General features: G+C 39.4%; 1 protein-coding gene across 3 annotated transcripts in view; it reads left to right on the top strand.

The window, feature by feature from the left end:
* acot9.1 (acyl-CoA thioesterase 9, tandem duplicate 1) overlaps window positions 1–19,030 on the top strand; it is a 70,437-nt gene that overhangs the window by 14,924 nt on the left and 36,483 nt on the right. For 2 of the 3 annotated variants that reach the window (XM_035413615.1, XM_035413618.1), the window contains 8 exons: window positions 6,879–6,905; window positions 9,035–9,080; window positions 9,948–10,118; window positions 10,461–10,498; window positions 12,175–12,258; window positions 12,580–12,683; window positions 17,631–17,704; window positions 17,819–17,886. In XM_035413615.1, the coding sequence (XP_035269506.1) occupies window positions 6,879–6,905; window positions 9,035–9,080; window positions 9,948–10,118; window positions 10,461–10,498; window positions 12,175–12,258; window positions 12,580–12,683; window positions 17,631–17,704; window positions 17,819–17,886 (612 nt within the window). The remainder of the gene's footprint in view (window positions 1–6,878; window positions 6,906–9,034; window positions 9,081–9,947; window positions 10,119–10,460; window positions 10,499–12,174; window positions 12,259–12,579; window positions 12,684–17,630; window positions 17,705–17,818; window positions 17,887–19,030) is intronic. The other variant, XM_035413617.1, reaches the window with a different exon arrangement.

Below are 19,030 nucleotides of genomic sequence, written 5' to 3' on the forward strand. Positions count from 1 at the left end.
ATTGTTGCTGTTCTTGTTTGTGTTAGTGTTAATCAGTTTAACTTACAGGGTCCAAGTTGAACTATGCGGTTGTTCCCTGCACTTGGAACGGCACTTCTCTCTAGGGTTTTCGACACACTTGTTCCTGATTATGATTATACACTTTGTTGTACGTCGCTATGGATAAGAGCGTCTGCCAAATGCCTGTAATGTAATGTAATGTAATATTCCGTAGCAACAAGATAAACCAGACATTAGCCCTAAAATATGCCAATACAGCAGTGAAAACGCTGCTCACTGAATAACAAAATAAACGTTTTTTTAAATTATACCATGTCATTATACATTCAATATCTTGGACTAAGCATTTAATAAGTATACAATCTTACCATTGGTTTTATGCGTAGAGATGTCCCTTTCGCGACTGAGTGGTCATATATTGTCTTGGACATGAAATATACGCGCATATGTGACGCCTGGGTCAGCTACCTTCAAAAATATCTGTGCATAATACCACACCTGTTGGCGTTGTCGCCCTTTTTAGTACAATTTGGGTTGATTGACAATGCATTTATTCAGTAGGTGAGAGTACAAGCTTTCTAACGATGTATAACATGTCTGATTTTGCTTTTGGAATAGCGTTTAATGGGTCAGCGTAACCGAAAATTTTCCTATATGCCAGTGTCTAAATAAATAATACGGTAGGCTATTCTGCGAGCAGCACGCAGGTCGCGAGTTGATATTTCGTCTTGTTTCGATTTTTCTCAATGTCCTATCTATTATTTGAAATATGTATTATTATTATACATATGTGCATTCTCTGCTAAACTGAGCAATGGATTGGAATATGTGTCTGACGTAGTGTTCAATGGATGGGAATATTACATTACATTACATTACAGGCATTTAGCAGACGCTCTTACCCAGAGCGACTTACACAACTTTTACATAGCATCTACATAGCATCCATTTATACAGCTGGATATATACTGAAGCAATTCCGGTTAAGTACCTTGCTCAAGGGTACAATGGCAGTGTCCTTACCCGGGAATCGAACCTGCAACCTTTCGGTTACAAGCCCAGTTCCTTACCCACTGTGCTACACTCCGTCCGAATATGTGTCTGACGTAGTGTTGCACCGTATACCGAAACTTCAGCATTTTTTTGGTACTTAAAAAAATAAACTGTTCGGTATTAGAATTTTCCGACATTCGGTAATTTTGTGTCAAATGTAAAAGCCAGGGAAATGTGCCTCCCGCATTACTGATTGAGAGGATGAAAGGTGTAATTTGTCATAATCTTCGCTAGATGGCAGTAGCAACTAAGGTTGTCAAGTGAGGTGACTTGCACTTGTGCACTCACTCGTTGATACAGCGCAAGCTTTGACTCAGTTCACTTCAGTAGCAATAGGTGTTCTAATTTGTAAATATTTTATTATAGGAAGATGCTGTATTGTTATTAAAATATGCTGTTTTTAGATCTATTTAAAAGTGAAAGACCTGTTTAAAGATTATTTAGTTTACAGTTGTTACATTATTGAAATATATTTAATATATTTGTCTATTGTTTATTGTTGTAACACTATAGTCCTATGCTTATTAATATGTTGAACCGGCTTCAACTTAAAGGTTGTTAATAAACCAGGTTTTTAATAAACCGTGAATTCGAAAATGAGGTCAACCCTTGTGGACATTACATTTCTGATCTATTAAGGATATTTCAGTATCGTTAGGTACCAAGTATCGAATCAGCATGGTTTAAGTTTCAAGTATCATTTCAGTGTTGAGTATAGTGATACTAAAACTGGTATCAGTATCAAAGTCAAAATTTTGGTATCGTGACAACACTAGTGTGACGCCTTTTTTAGTTGCGGCTGCAACTGTAGCTGTACATACACGCCGGGCCATCTAAGTGTTACGACATAGTAAAGGCCTTTATGGGAAGCGACCAGGACACATCCATGGTGACGCAAGTAAGTCTTAGCACAAATTTAAACAAAGCCATTTTAAAATCGCTCCATAGGGGGCGCGATAGTGCCAATGCTTGGACCCCTCCCAACGCCGCTTGCGGCTTTAATGTTTTCTTTGTTACCTGTTGCTTTGAAAAAATGTAATAAGAAACTTAAAAAATTGGCTATTGAAATCAGCTGATTTGACTTTTAAAACCTGGCAACCAGAATCAGCCATAAAAATTCATGAATTGTGCACCACTATTGTTTACCCATTCTCTGTTCTTGACAAAGCCCTGTATTTCAGTCAAATGGTGTTCTTTTGAAGAACTATGTTAAAAATGTATTCATAATGGTTACTATCATTACAGGCATTTAGCAGACACTCTTATCCAGAGTAACTTACACAACATTTTACACCGCGTTTACATTGCATCCATTTATGCAGCTGGACATATACTGAAGCAAAGCAGGTTAAGTACCTTGTTCAAGGGTAGAACGGCAGTGTCCTACCTAGGAATCAAACATATGACCTTTTGGTTATAAGCCCAGTTCCTTACCCTCTATGCTACACTGCCGCTCCAAACAAACTAACGTCAGAGAAACAATCAAACCACTTGAGCCACGTTTCCACCCAAAGTACCCAGAACTTTTAGTCCCAGGAACTACTTTTCAAGGAACTAAAAGGTTCCTTCAGCCCATTGTTGTCTGCGTTTCCACCACGGTCTAAAGACCCGCGAAGATTAGGCAAATTAGTCCACTGACGTATGAAAAAGCGACGTTGTCGTCGGTCTATCTGTCGTATGATTTCTTCTGTAACCCCATACTACCACCGAAGTAGCCTACATTATTTTCTAATAACCGGGACAGCCTGGAGGGGTTTATTCCACTTATACAACAGGTTACCAACAATGACTATATGTGGTTCTTTTAGTATTTATTGATTTTTATCGACTTAATCACCTGGAATTTAAATATTCTTCCGCGGCCGTTTGGGCATATTTTACCGTTGTCAAGCAAAACTCTCATTGGTAGTTCGACTTGGACCGTTGTTATGCAACAAATAGGATATAACAGGCCAATAGTCAGATTGTAACTGTTTTATATATCCTCTCAAAGACATTCATTATGTTTTTATGCGAACATTCACTTTCATGTCTTGACATCCGAGGCGACCGAATGCATTTTCATTCCACAAATAACAACAGCAGAAAACATGCACACGTCGTAAACAATTTGCTGTTGAATTGATTAATTCGACTCTTACCGTCATTTCCAATATAGGCTAATCGCAAAATGACAAGAATAAATAGAATGAAAACTCGGACTTGCGTGAAAATGTAAATTAATATTGCAGTGGTACAGCCATTGTTTTCTTTACTTGAAAGTTACTGCTAGTGGAGCAGCAGAGTGTGCCCTCTAGATGCGAACCATGCACCATAAACATGTCTAGTCTTCATGGTCTTTTTGTGGAATTGAAGAATCGCAGAGTGAAATTATGGCAGTCTGAAAAAGCAAAAGGGACGATTACTAGAATTAACCTGTTATTTTACCCTGACAAAAAGTGCGGAAGGTGATTTCTAGTTTGCTTTTACTGTATCCCCAATGTGTATCACGAATGCTTAACATTTTATAAAACAAATACTAAAGCAAGAAAAGAACAGAAGAGCACACGTTATAATCCTCAGTCTTAATTTCTCATTTGTTCCAAAACGTTGGCAGGCTATAACCAAAATAATTTTTTTATAAAAAGCATTCGTGCTGGGACAGCATATTACGTACCAAAACATTCAAACGGATTAATTCGGTTGCTGAATATTTTCTTCCGGATTTTCTTTGTTAGCCCGTTGTAATTGACTCAAAACGTTTGATACAGTTATGTGTGGTATGCGGTAGTTCTGCGTAATTCACATTGGTGATACAGTAAAAGCAAACTGGAAATCACCTTCCGCACTTTTTGTCAGGGTAAAATAACAGGTTAATTCTAGTAATCGTCCCTTTAGCGTTTTCAGACTGCCGTAATTTTACTCTGCCATTCTTCAATTCCACAAAAAGACCAGGAAGACGATGGACTAATTTATGGTGCATGGTTCGCATCTGGAGGGCACACTTCGCTGCTCGGCTAGCAGTAACTTCGAAGGAAAGCAAACGGTGGCTGTACCACTACTAATTTAAATTTTCACGCAAGTCCGAGTTTTCGTTCTATTCTTGTCATTTTGCGATTTGCGATATGGAATTGACGATGAGAAAGTAATCAAACAGCAAATTGTTTACAACGTGTGCATGTTTTCTGCTGTTGTTGCCAGTTATACATATAAATGTGAATGCATTCGGTCGCTTTGGATGTCAAGACATGAAAGCGAATGTTCGCATAAAAACATAATGAATGTGTTTGAGAGGATGTATAAAACAATTACAATCTGACTATTGGCCTGTTATATCCTATTTGTTGCATAACAACGGTCCAAGTTCAACTACCAACGAGAGTTTTGCTTGACAACGGTAAAATAAGCCCAAACGGCTGCAGAAGAATATTTCAATTCCAGGTGATTAAATCGATTAAAAAAAATAAATAAATACAAAAGTAACCATATATAATCATTGTTGGTAGCCCGTTGTATATAAGTGGAATAAACCCCTCCGGGCTGTCCCGGTTATTAGAAAATAATGTAGGCTACTTCGGTGGTAGTATGGGGTTACAGAAGAAATCATAGGACAGATGCACCGATGACAACGTCGTTTTTTCATACGTCAGTGGGCTAATTTGCCTAATCTTCGCGGGACTTTAGACCGCGGTGGAAACGCAGACAACCATGGGCTGAAGGAACCTTTTAGTTCCTTGAAAAGTAGTTCCTGGGACTAAAAGTTCCGGGTAATTTTGGTGGAAACGCGGCTTAAGTCTGGCTTGTAAGCAGTAGGTGGCTGTAATTTGCATATGGGTGAAACAAGGCACAGCGTCCCAGCACCCCTTGTATTCGTTATCAAAAAAGTTTACAAATTACTTTCACAGGGAAGTGTGAAGAGAGGGAATGTCTTTCACCAACAGCCTCACATGCAGAGACACATACAGATATCACCCTGATCACAACAGGGTGAGAGCCCACAAGGAGGAAAATGACAAAAGCATATTGAACAATTTAAAATGATATAGTACGCTTGTGGCAAGCTGAGTGCCACCACTCAGTTTAACAGACGAGAGAGACGGGATTTATTTCCAGGATGCGAATGCGTCTTTTCATTTTGTGGCCGCCACGCGGCTTTCGGTTTTGTAACACACACAAAGCTGTGCTGCAGGTTCTTGCAGCACTTCCTCCGTCTCCAGTCAGCCCCCCGTCTGCCTCCGTAGACCGCCTTTTAAGCGCCCAGGCTCACTGTCGAGGTAATCAGCACATTGTCAATCAATCAAACAATTAAACATCCGTGCTGATTAGCAATCCCCAACAGCTGTGGCGCAGAGTCCGAGAGCCGCCCCGCTCACTCTCTCTCAACGCAAAACCACGCCCACCCTACCACAACGCTTTTTCACTACTGCAGTGTTTTTATGTACAAAGCTCAGATAAACAGTTGCGCTAAACATCTACTCCTGCGCAATGCATAAACGCAAAGTGAATGTAACTGGGTACACAGCAGGGTAGCCAAGACATCATTTCAGCTAGAAGATAGCCATAAACTATGTTCGAAAGCTGTGTAAATTAGCTTGAAAAAGACAACACTGTAAGGTTATTGTGATGCATATGGGATTTCCAAGCAGGAGTAGAAAACACAATGGGTAGATCATAGAGAGGGTTGATTTTTTTCAGGTTGTAGCTGTTAGGTTATTTACTCAGCACTCATTTTTTCGCAGTTTGTAAGGTAAGCAGTTGCTTTTTTAGAAAAATGGCACTTCGCATTTGACATTCTATTTACGTGTATAGAAATGCTCATTTTCAAATGCTCCTGAAAACGCTTTCAACTCAGTGGAAATAATTCATCATGAATAATGATTTTTGCTAGCCCATATACAAAGGCCAGATAGATTGCTTAGGGATCAGAGGGGGATTTTAGTGATATCAATGCCATCACTGTAGTCTTGGCAGTTGTTCGACTTGTTTGTGGACATTTATTGGATTATAAAATACCATAATCATCAACCAGGGGTGTCCGTTTCAGCCCTCCTTCGGGGAAGGGGACTGCAATGTTATTTCTTTTGTTATCTCTAGTGATTTTGCCGATCAAGACTGGGTTTTTTTGCATCAAAGTGCAAAGAATCTAAGATTTAGAATGGTGTAGCGTTACACCAGTGCACCTTGAATCAGTGACCGATAAAAGCAATAATTTGAGAGAATGCTATTTTTAGATTCTGGTGTCTAATTGGGGCTATAAGAAACTATTGTGTAAAGAAGCTTGCATCACTTTAATAGTGAGCTTTGTGAGCTTTGTTGTTGGTATCTGCAGTTATAACTGACAGCCAGTGGAAGATACCAGTATTTGTGGCAATACTGTTGTTCACTTGCTTTGTATTTTAAAAAAATGTGTAACATTGTATCTTTGCATATCACCCTTATCTTAGCCTTCTATTGTCTTTAGCCATGCTGGTATGGAACTAGCAATGACTAAATGGTCTGGAAATAGTTCTTGTTAGTTTATTGTGACAGTTCTTTCATATTGAGCAAATGAATCATAACCTATTCTCCTTGCAAGGCCATGCTGTTATATTTATTGTTAGTGAGAAGTCTCTCTCCACCCCAGAAATGTATGGACAAACACTATTACTTTTTGGGAGAATATGTCTGTTTAGAAGGAATTTCACTGAAAGCATGAAACAAGCAATACCAGGGCCAGTGGGTATTTAATTATCTTAATGTTCTCTGTGGTCTGGTTCACAGGCTAGTTAATGTAAGGTTTAATGTGAGTTATTGCATCAGTAATGTAAGTACCCTAACTCTGGTGACCTTGTTTTGTATTTTTACAGGAAACTCACACTTACTTGTGACCAATGGTGTGTTGGTAAAAATTCCTTTCTTAATTCTGTCTTAATTGAATGTCAGCCCAATGGGAGGCGGCACCTGCTTTGCATGCAGCTTCACTAAGCTTTATTTATCTCTGCCTCTGCATTGGGTTCTGTCCGCTTGGACAAGCTGACCTCTGAATTATTAAATCTGATAATATCATTTATTTAATGCTTGCTAAGAAGGGAAAATTGTACGAATGAGCGATGATAACAGGCTATTTAGACTTGCTTGAAGTCACGTGTGCATCAAGCAGCTGATTCCAAAGAGCCTCACAAGCTCCTCTTCCCTTTCCCCCAAGCTTTCATTTCAATCAAAAAAGGTTCCTGAGAGTTTTGGCAGATTAGAATAAAGTTGTTAAACTAGCTGAAAAATACAGTCCAAGCATATTTAATATGTAGATCAGACGAGAAAAGCAGTACATCTGGTGACAGCAGACATAGGAGGTGCTGTAGCGGAAAGTATTCCTGTAAAATCTCTACAACCTCAACTGTTTAATCTTCTGATTCCATTGTTAACAGGCGGAAAAAAGTTATGTTGTTGCTAGTGTCACTAGTGTCAGTTTGCACCCTGATTAAGCAGTTTCCTCTGTCCTCTGCTGTTTTCTGATTCTGTATGGTCTCAACTCATGTGTGCTGCACTACACCATCACAGCCAGGTGATTGGTGCCCTGGTTGGAACACCAAGTATCAAAGGTTTTGACAAAAAAACTTAAATAAATAAATCATAGGTTTCTTGAAATGTTGCCACTTCTTGTAGAAGGCATGGAAGACATGTATATTGAAGTAAATATCCTTTGTTTGAATTGGCATATGTCTTTAAATACAGTGATAAATCAGGAATAAAACAATAAATGACAATGCCTTTCAGCTGTCTCTGCCTTCATGAGCATGTCATTTAATTTGGCCTCAAATGGTTCTATTTATAGATTACCAATTGTTTAATCAGACGAAGCTTCTGCATGTAGGCTAACTGATTCTACTCTATAATTTGCAAATTGCAAGTTCAGGCAAACAGCCTGAACAATGGCAACAGTTATGAATCCAATAAAACTTTGAAGATACAGTATACACTCACCGGCCACTTCATTAGGTGACAGGAGTGGCACCCGGTATGGTCTTCTGCTGCTGTAGCCCATCTGCTTCAAGGTTTGACGTGGCGTTCAGAGATGCTCTTCTGCATATCTCGGTTGTAACAAGTGGTTATTTGAGTTACTGTTGCCTTTCTATCAGCTCAAAACAATCTGGCCATTCTCCTCTGACCTCTGCCATCAACAAGGCATTTTCGCTCTGAGAACTGCCGCTCACTGGATATTTTCTCTTTTTCAGACCATTCTCTGTAAACTCTAGAGATGGTTGCGTGTGAAAATCCCAGTAGATCAGCAGTTTCTGAAATACTCAAACCAGCCGGTCTGGCACCAGCAACCATGCCACGTTCAAAGTTACTTAAACCACCATTCTTCCCCATTCGGATGCTTGGTTTGAACTTCAGCAGATCGTCTTGACCATGTCTACATGCCTAAATGCATTGAGTTGCTGCCACGTGATTGGCTGATTAGATATTTGCGTTAACGGGTGCAGTTTGCAGTTGAACAGGTAGACCTAATGAAGTGGCCGGCGAGTGTATGCAGTCGCACAAAAGCACAACATAATTATATCATTGTATGATATTAAGTACATGTAATATAATTAGATTCAAACATGTCATAAGCAGGAACATTAAATGAGGTCATAATACAAAAATGTGAATACTTATTCACACCCAGATTCTACATGGTGTCAGATTTATAAAACCAGAAGTGTCATAGCAGATTGAAAGCCATTTCCGTCTGTCTATAATAGTCACACTGTCTCATTGTTATTGTGGACTCACAAAATGTCTGATCATTGGATAATCATGGTATGAATTCTAATAACATTATTGTGTTCCACAACCCGGCTTTCCAGTAAGTGCACTGTTTTGAGATTATATAGAACATCCATCTGTCTGTCCATCTGTGCAGCTTGCTGAACTCAGGCCCACATACTGTGTGATCACCCGAGAGTGAGAGAGTGAGAGAGTGAGAGAGTGAGAGAGTGAGAGAGTGAGAGAGTGAGAGGATACTCTGTTTGTTTTCCAGTCAGGAACAGACTGAGAGAGACCGTGGGAGCATCCACTAACTGGGGGTAAGCTTCTGCTTCCTGTTCTGTACATTACATTAAATTACTGGCATTTGACGGACACTCTTATCCAGAGTATATTTAAATTGAATACATTTATAAAGCTGTATGTACTGAATTGAACCTTTAAGGCCAGTTCCTTAACCCATTATACTAAACTGCTGCCCCTGTACAGTCTACTGGGTGTCTGAGCTTGGGCCACTACAAGAGATCAATCTCCTGAGCTTCTGGTATCAGACAGAAATAATATTGCCATAACAGGTTGTTGTACGCCGTGACACACTCCTTTGCTTGACAAAAGAGTTGTACAAAGGGAGATACGAGAATCTGGGAATGTTCCGGTGTTTATTTGGTAACTGCGAGAGAGGGAGAATGTGGTCTCTACAAAATATAATCGCTTAGCCTTTCACCCTCATGGGATCCGGGTAAAAATAATAAAGCAACACAACAAACTAAAATAACAAATACGAAAATAACCAAACTACAAAACAACTTTTCAGCTTTTTTCATCCTCTTCCTCCGGGTTGTGTTCTCCCGGTCACAGAACCCTATTGGGAAGAAAGTACACTTTAAATACCTGGATTAATTATTGATGCACTCCAGGCACGTGTGCCTACTTAACCAGTAGGCGTGGTCCTCCGATTGCCCTGAACCTCTCCCACAAACCGAGCCCTGCCACACAGTTAAAGAGGAACTGTGCTTATATCCAGTCAAGAAACTCAGAAAAGTGACCAAAACTGAAACCCACCAAATTTAATTCAGCTCAGTTTTCATGCAGTCATATCTGCCACTGAACTGCAGACTAGTCTGAACTCTGCTAGCACAGAGCTTCAGAGCCATCTCTGCAGTGAAACAGGAACTGTATTCCTGTAGGGATCACCAACAGGCAATGGCAGAGAGGGCATCTCTGAGTTCCCAGCTTGCACGTTCACAAGATGAGCTACCTGTGCGGAGGATGAAGGACAGCTACATCGAAGTGCACCTGCCTTTAGGCACCCAGCCAGACCTGAGAGAGAAATACCTCACTTACCACAACAGTGTCAGGTAATTCCCCTCCCTAACACCGGCAACAGGTATTTCCACTCCTTCCTCACCATCTCAAATCACCATAGCCCAACACCTGTTACAGCTAATACCGCTCTCAGCACCTACCACCACACTCCAGCCCCCACATATAATACTACAGAACGCCTGGCAGGTAATGCCACACCCAACACGTCACCTACCACCACACCTCAATACCTGCCAGAGGTAATTCTACATAGTATTATGCCCTGAGGCATAATACTGTTCTGCCCTGTATGGAAAAGTTGCTTTTTTCCACCTCATCTGCCACTGCCACTCTGCCCCATCTCCTCTGAATGCTTCTGCTTTGCCTTCCTGTAGGTTTGGCCGAATACTGGAAGACCTGGACAGCCTGGCAGGTACTTCTGAGCTGAGTAATTCTGTACTGAGATCTCAACAGTGTTGCAAACAAGAAAAATGTTTTCAGGGAGAATCAGAGGGTATGTTGAACTAACCCTTGGAGACCTAGGGTGATTTTGATGTTTTTCATTCATCCTCAGTTTTTTACAGATTAAACAGGCTTATCTAATAAATAACCCCTCATTTTTTTACTAGACTTGTCCCTATCAGGAAATGTCAAGTTTAGAGAAAAGCCCTATTATTTGAGAAAAAAAGAAGCTTTTTGCTTACTAAAAAAATGCATTCACTTGACTACATCACCTAAGCCAATATTGTCAGCTGGGGTATATCATCTTACATTACAAGAATAGGATGTAGGAAGTAACAGTATCATACAGTCATGTCAATAGAACATACCATTGCTTTATAATGGGTAAAAATATCAGCAGTACCTAGAGGAAAGATGTTCAGAAAACTGAATTCGTAAAATAAAACTATTTTCTCTAATTTTGATGATACTGCAACCAATTCAAACCCGTTTTAAATAATTATGTTTAACAATAAAAATTAGTAAAATAAAAATAAATTAGCATGATATATAACTATTATAAAAACAAAAACAGTCTACCAAACACAGAATAACTGCAGGTTTCGCATTGCCTATAAAACAATGTTTATATGTTCCAATAGCTGTAATAGTAAATAGCAGTAAAATATATAAGTAGCTAGTAACGTTCATATTTTATTACACAAGACATTACTGTAGTGGTATTCACGCTGGATTCACGTCGTCCTTGATTGTGTCCATTGCATGGAAATAAAAATCTCCAGACAGTGCACTTTTACTTTCGCTTCTTGAACCATAATGTTTCTCAGTAAAATTGAGCTGGCTTGAACTGCCTGTGCTAATGATAATGTTTTTTTTTTGAAGTTCCTGAAGCAGTAAAACTACTAGGAAGTGAATTCTCCGTGGTCTGCGTGTGTTTTCAGCAGCTACTACTCGTGGTGATGAAACAGTGTAAACATCACAAAACATGGTGTGGTCTTCAAACTGGCTTTGATATCTGTAGATTCAACATATTTGAGAATCGCAAGTCTCCCCTGCATAACAAAAAAAGAAAATGATCCTACATTCAGAAATAAGAGCTATCCAACAGAGATGAAAGGGAGTGCTTTTTGACACAATTTGAGTCTCTCGGCTTCAAAAGGTTGAGATGCATGCTAACATACACGTTTGTGGATACAATATGTTGCTGTTTGTGAAATTTGGGAGTTCCATCTTTGCTGACCCAGCTCCAAGATTTAATTCCACAGTTGAAAATTAACCAAAGTGAAATTTAGCAGATTAATTTTTAAACGAATATGACCAACCAAGAAAAAAGTGTGAAAGGACCCTAGCCAATCAAGCAGGACCACCAGACCTGAGTAACATCAATGGTGTTCCTCTCAAAGTGTGGCACAAATGACTTGTTTGCACTTCCTGTTCCTTTCGACACTTTGAAGTAGTGGATGCAAAGAGTCCACCCTTCATAGGGTGTAGGGTACAGGAAACACACTTCTCATGTACGGCACTTCTATTGTCTGATATTGGTTTCTTCAAGGCCAAACCCAACTTCCGAATGCCTGCTCATGTGTGAGAACACAAATACTCTTCCTCATGCATACTCACACATTTACTCTCTGTCTTTCTCTACAGTACTCATATGTTACTCCCACACAAAGAATGATGCCCTGCCACGGTCCCCTCTGTCCATTGTCACTGCCCTGGTGGACAAAATTGGTATGGCTTGCTGTTCATGTTCTCATTGAGAAACTTTTGTTCTGCTCATTAACTGTGAATCAGTTCTACTGATTGGCCAACAGTGGCATATGTGCTGCAAAGTCAAGGATTTAAGCATATATTTACAAAACAGGTGCAACGAGGAAACTTATTTCCGTAGTGGTATATTTTTGGAAGTGACTGCATGTTTTTTCAGGTGTTTATATTGAGAGCTTGAATTCATGACACCCTAAAAATGCAGGTATCAGCGTGACAGTGTACAGCACTGGGAGCTCTGTTGCTTCATAGGCTTGAGCTAAATATTTTTCTGTGCACCTGCAGACATGAGAAAACACATCATCTACCCAGATTGTGACATCAAGTTCACAGGTCATGTGACCTGGGTAGGCAAGACTTCCATCGAAGCCAAAATGTTCATGTCTCAGGTACCATCACCAACAAACAGACAAACCTTTATACCACCAGATGGTATTACACATTATGTTTTGTTTTGTCCATTCATTGCTCACATTAAGACATTTAAAGAAATGTGTATATCTGTATGTACAATACCCTGTAAAAGTATGGTAGTGAAATTTGTAATTTCTGCCATATACATGAGACACTTCAATGAATTAAAATTTGAATATTCAAATTTTTGAATATTAATTTTCACGCTTAATTTCATTTTTTTTTTCTTCTAATCCAATAGGATTTGAACATCAAGCTATTGTTTTACAGTATTAATATACATGTTTTGATCTCAGTTCCAGATGTCCTAAGTGTAAAGCTAAAAATAACAAATTTCACTCTACCATTAACATACTTACAGTTGAGGCCAAAAGTTTACATACACCTAGGCTTAAAACATTCAAACTAAATTTTTCACAACTCCACACATTTCATGTTACCATACTTTACCTGTGTTTAGTAAATTAGGGTATGTACTTTATTTCCATAAGAGGTCATTTCACAGTAATGGCTAAGAGGCAGATTTATTTCAGCTTTTATGTACTTATTTCAGATTTTCAGTGGGTCACAAGCAGTGCGTTTACATGCACAGTTGAAATCGATCTATGTTAATAGCTTGATTTGGCCAAAGATGAGATTTAATTGGATTATTGTCGTTCTCCCAATATACATGACTCGGAAAGAATCGATTTATTGACCGAGGTGTGTCTGCCGAAGGCTTCTTACAAATCCTGCTTCCTCCAGTTTTGTCGCAACCTTTTTGAATAGTTTGCCATTCCGCGTTTTTCTTCCATCCATGTATTTTAAGATATTTAACTCCTTTAGTTGTGATAGCATAAAGTTGGTCTCCTCGTCCGTCCAGAAATGTGTTTTTTTTCGCCATGACACTAGGGAGGGCAAAACGGAGCTTTAGAATGTCACCAGCAATGTATGCGCATGAGCTCGACAATGCATTTCTCGCAGAAAAGGTCGTTTGTCGCCTTTTTTTAGTTCATTACAATGGTCATAGAAGTGACAATAATTAAGTGGTACTGTGCTGTTAGCCTTTATCGATCGCCGTTCAAGGTTGATGTGAAGTAGCTAGCACAATCGGACAGCACTAACCTCTAAAAATATACTTTGAATGGTACTTGCTCAATCGAACGGTAAATGTGGAAAAACATTTGATTATAGTCAGCGGCACCAAAATTTCACACCCTCAATAAACGGCAAGAGTCCCAGTAGAAAATTGAATTAAATCTTTTAAAGTTAAATATTTTCTGAAGCGTTATCAATTCTGCTTGGCCACAATAGTTGCTATGTAAATTACGGAACATGCGCAGAACGCGTAGGCCTATTGAACCGTATATATGCCGTAGTAAATCGACCCCCAGCCGCATTATCTAGGTATGTTAGTCTGACTTCGTACAATTTCAGTCGGACTACAATATTTACATGATTTCCAGTTTTAGCCGGACTAAAACAATAAATCAACTTTTTCAAACATCATGTAAACCCACTGAAGTTTACATACACTTAGTATTTGGTGGCATTGCCTTTTAATTGCTTAACTTGAATCAAACGCTTGGGGTAGCCTTCCACAAGCTTCTCACAATAATTTTTGCTCATTCCTCCTGACAGAACTGATGTAACTCAGTCAGGTTTGTGGGCCTCCTTGCTCGGACATGCTTTTTCAGTTCAGTCCACAAATCGCAGATTCAGGTCAGGGCTTTGTGATGGCCATTCCAATACTTTCACTTTGTTGTCTTTAAGCCATTTTGATACAACTTTGGAGGTATACTTAGGATCATGGTTCTGCTGGAAGACCCAGTTGCAACCAAGTTTTAACTTTCTAGGTGATGTCTTGAGGTGTTGCTTCAGTATTTCCAGATAATCCTCCTTCCTCTTGATTTTCTGAAGTGCACTAGCCTCTTCCAGCAAAACACCCCCACAACATGATGTTGCCACCCCCATACTTCACAGTTGGGATGGTGTTCTTCGGATTAAAAGCCTCACCTTTTTTCCTACATACATAACGCTGATCATTATGGCCAAACAGTTAAATTTTTGTTTCATCTGACCAGAGAACATTCCTCAGGGCTCCAGTCTAACTTTTTACATTGGTTGCACTGGTGCGCCTAACTTTTTCATTTAGGTGCACCAGCACATAATTTAGGTGCACCCAAAATTTTTCACCGCGCCTTTTGGCGCCGCAATAATACATTAAGCGTTACCTTTTTTGTCAGTTCCCATACACATTGGTAATTTCTTAACACAATATGTAAATGATTGTAAACAAGAATAAAGGTGCAGATAAATGTTTTTTCTTTATTTAAATCACTGCACAAACAAGAAATCGCAATTGTTTAAAAAATAAACTTAAGAAGTGCTGATGTTTAAAGTGCTTGACAAACTCAAATAAGCTTGATAAACTCAAATAACTCAAACAAAAGTGTGCGCTGCTCCCGGAGGAGTACAGGGCGCGGTTTCACACATAAACACTAGTGATGCGCGGATCGGCTCTGATGTCATCCGAATCGCATCATCCACCCGCCACCCACCCGAACAAATTATTTTCTCCAATTTAGAGACCCGCACCCCTACGACGGAGTATTAGGACAACATTGAGGGGGAAAAAATCTGAGATTACAAGAATAAGGTCATAATAGTACGAGAATAAAGTCGTAATTTAATGAGAACAATATAAAGTCATAATATTTCAAGAAAAAAGTCATAATGTTACAAGAATAAAGTCGTAATTTTACGAGCAAAAATCATAATATTACGTGAATAAATTCGTAAAATTTCGAGGAAAAAAAAACAATTTTTAGGAAAATATATTACCAGCAACCAAGAAAACGGGCAAGAGGACAGTCTAATGGCAGCCTGAGCCTGCAATTTCCTCCAAGTCCATGTGGCTCTTTTTTCGGAATAGAAAAGTTTCTTGCACAATCTTTTCAAAGTCCTGTTACTTATGATAATGTGGTGCTGATGTGTTAAAGATTAAGTATCTCGTCATTTGTGAAACCTATACTAAAGTATAACTTCACAAGATGCTCCACGTTCCTCATTTTAGTGCAGGCGGCATACTGCTCTTCTGATATTTCCCCACGTAGCCTAAAATTACGACTTTATTCTCATAATATTATGACTTTTGTTCTCGTAAAATTACGTTATTCTCGTAATATTACGACCTTATTCTCGAAATCTCAGATTATTTTCCCTCAATGTGGCCCTAATACCCGATCACACTTTACCGTTATTTCTCATTATTTCACAGCTGTTGCATATGAAATACCCAGCACTTGACTAGTCATGGTTAAGTATTTCATTAAATCGCTCCCACACGGAACTTTTCTGCCCTTCCTTTTTTTTTTTAAATTCTCCTTTTTTAATTTTTTCTCGGATCTTTTTGCCTCCATTGCTGCTTAAGACAAATGGACGCCGCAATTGGCGCAATGAGTCTAGTCTGCTAATTGGTGCCGGACGAAAAATGGAGCTTAAAATATGTTCACATTTTACAGAATGCAATTCATATTTTCCTCATTAATTATGTATTATTTCACCCACCCACAACCCATCCGCTTTTAATCAGAATGTTAATTTTTATGACTCGGCCCGCCCGATCAGCGGATTAACTGTGGTGCCCGCAGATATAACTGCGATCCACGCATCACTAATACACACATTACTTATTTTTTTTCCGCACCCGCATTCAGCGAAGAAGAATATCACGGTCAGAGCCAATCAGAGGCAGAGTAGGGGCGGGTCTTCGCAAAATGCGGGTGGGGAAAAAAATAACGCTACGCACATACACACAGAGACAGACCTGCTAAATGTCAGGCGCACCGGTGCGACCAATGAAAATGTTTAGTCGCACTTGACAGATTTTTGGTCGCATGTGCAACCAAAATGGTCGCACTCTGGAGCCTTGTTCCTCCAAAAGGCTAGGTCTTCATCCTGGTGATCACCTGCAAACTTCATTCTGGCTTTTTTTTATGCCGGTCTTGGAGTAGGGGCTTCTTCCTTGCACGACAGCCTTTCAGGCCATGGCAACGTTGGATTCTTTTAATGGTGGATGTAGATACTTTGGTACCTGATGCCTCCAAATCCTTCGGGAGTTCCTTTGTTGTTGTCTTGATTTCAGTTGAACCTTTCAGACCAAAGTTTGTTCAGCCCTTGGAGTTAATTTGTGCCTCCTTCCAGAACGATGCAGTGTCTTTGTGGTCCCATGCATTGCATACAATTGTTTGTACAGATGCTCGTGTCTACCTTCAGTTGTTTAGAAATTTCTCCTAAGGTGGAACCAGACTTGTGGAGGTCCACAAATATTTTCTGAGGTTGCTGAGTTGCTTGGATTTTCCCATATCAAGGGCAAAAAGGCAGTGGCTCTAAAGGTAGGCCCTTAAATACAGCCTCAGGTGCCAATTAACTAATTATGACAATTGGCCAAACAGAAGCTTCTGAAAAGTCATTACATCAATTTCTGGAATGGTAAATGGTAAATGGACTGCATTTATATAGCGCTTTTATCCAAAGCACTTTACAATTGATGCCTCTCATTCATACACACGCCAATGGTGAAAGGCTGCCATGCAAGTTACCAATCAACTCATTGGGAGCAATTAGGGGTTAGGTGTCTTGCTCAGGGACACTCCGACATTCCCAGGGTGGGGGATCGAACCGGTATCCCTCCGACTGTCAGACAGCCGCTCTTACCTCCTGAGCTAATCTTCCAGACTGTTTATAGAGACAGTGTATGTAAACTTTTGACCCACTGGAATTCTGATATAGTGAATTAAAGCTGAAATAAATCTGTTTTCGACACACTTGTTCCTGGTTGTGGTTATACGCTTTGTGGTACGTCGCTCTGGATAAGAGTGTCTGCCAAATGCCTGTAATGTAATGTAATGTAGGACATCACAGTGTTGTTCTTTTCACAGTTCTATGATGGAGCCTACAGTCCTGTGCTGGATGCCACATTTGTCATGGTTGCCCGTGATCCTGAGAACAAGAGGTAAAGCAGTCCTCAGAGCCACAGGGTAGAGAAGTAGCCTGGATTTATGGAGGGTAGCTGCTGAATGAGCCTGTGTTTACTTCCTATTACATCAGAGTTTACGTCCTGTTCCAGGGCTGCATATGTTAACCCACTGAAGTCAGAGGGTCTTGAGGAGGAGAAACTGTTACAGGAAGGAGAGGGTAAGGGCACAACTCAAATGTTGTAAATGAATTACTCACAATTTTTTAAAAAAAGCATTGTGCAAGTACAGAACACAACTTTCAAATATTAATTCACAGCCTGTGGTTTGGCAAAAATACTTAACGATCCAATATTTAAAGGAGTCATTGATATAATACAAATAGAAATGATGATGAGCAAATAAGAAGAGCATAATTTTGAACACTGTAGATAAGAAATGTTGCGTTTATTTAAAAAAATAAAAAATGTAATTCTTGGGTTATTGCTACACGTGCATGTTCCTGCTGCAGGTGCTTGTAGCAAGATAACTATTAGAAGAAATGCAAGACCGTAAGACACTATGGTCTTGCAAATATTAATTCTTCAACTCACATGTAGATAGTGGCAGATGGATTTTGTGAGAAGGAAAAAGCAAGGCAATGGCAGATGTGGCAGCAGGCTATCGTCAGTGGCAATTGTACAGCAACAGATATTCACAGTCCTATGTAGTTTTCCTGAATGAACACAAACAACTGAAATACAGTTGTTTGTGAATCAGCAAACAACTGTATTTTAAAATGTAACAATAATAATAATAATTATTATTATTAGTATTAGTTTTGTTATTTGTTATTGTTACTTAATTTTTTTTAGCACATTTGATACATTAATATGCGGCTCAAAGTACTTTCCAAGCATAAGGAAATAAAATTAAATGAAACGGCATAGAATTACAAAATGTATTAAAAAAACATTAAAAATGTGAAAATAAAAGTATATAGTAAAAACGTTCAATTTGAGCAGGTTATTGCTCATCTAATTGACAACACTAGCTGAACAGCTCATCAAAATGATGGAATCAGGGACATTTGGTGAAACAGAGATGTAGCGGCATGTCATGTGCATAGCTGTGAAAGTTGACACCATATTTACAAATGATTATACCCAATGGAAGCATGTACAAGGAGAAAAGGAGTAGGCCAAGAATAGATCGTTGTGGTACACCACATGCACTTTCATGTACACTGATCAGCCAGAACATTAAAACCACCTGCCTAATATTGTGTAGGTCCCCCTCGTGCTGCCAAAACAGCTCTGACCCGTCGAGAGTTTTTAAAATCATGTGGAAATAATTCATCCTCTGACAATTTCTTAGCTTTTTAT

This window comes from Anguilla anguilla, chromosome 4 (genome assembly GCF_013347855.1).
Source record: "Anguilla anguilla isolate fAngAng1 chromosome 4, fAngAng1.pri, whole genome shotgun sequence".
In the NCBI taxonomy this organism is placed as follows: domain Eukaryota; kingdom Metazoa; phylum Chordata; class Actinopteri; order Anguilliformes; family Anguillidae; genus Anguilla; species Anguilla anguilla.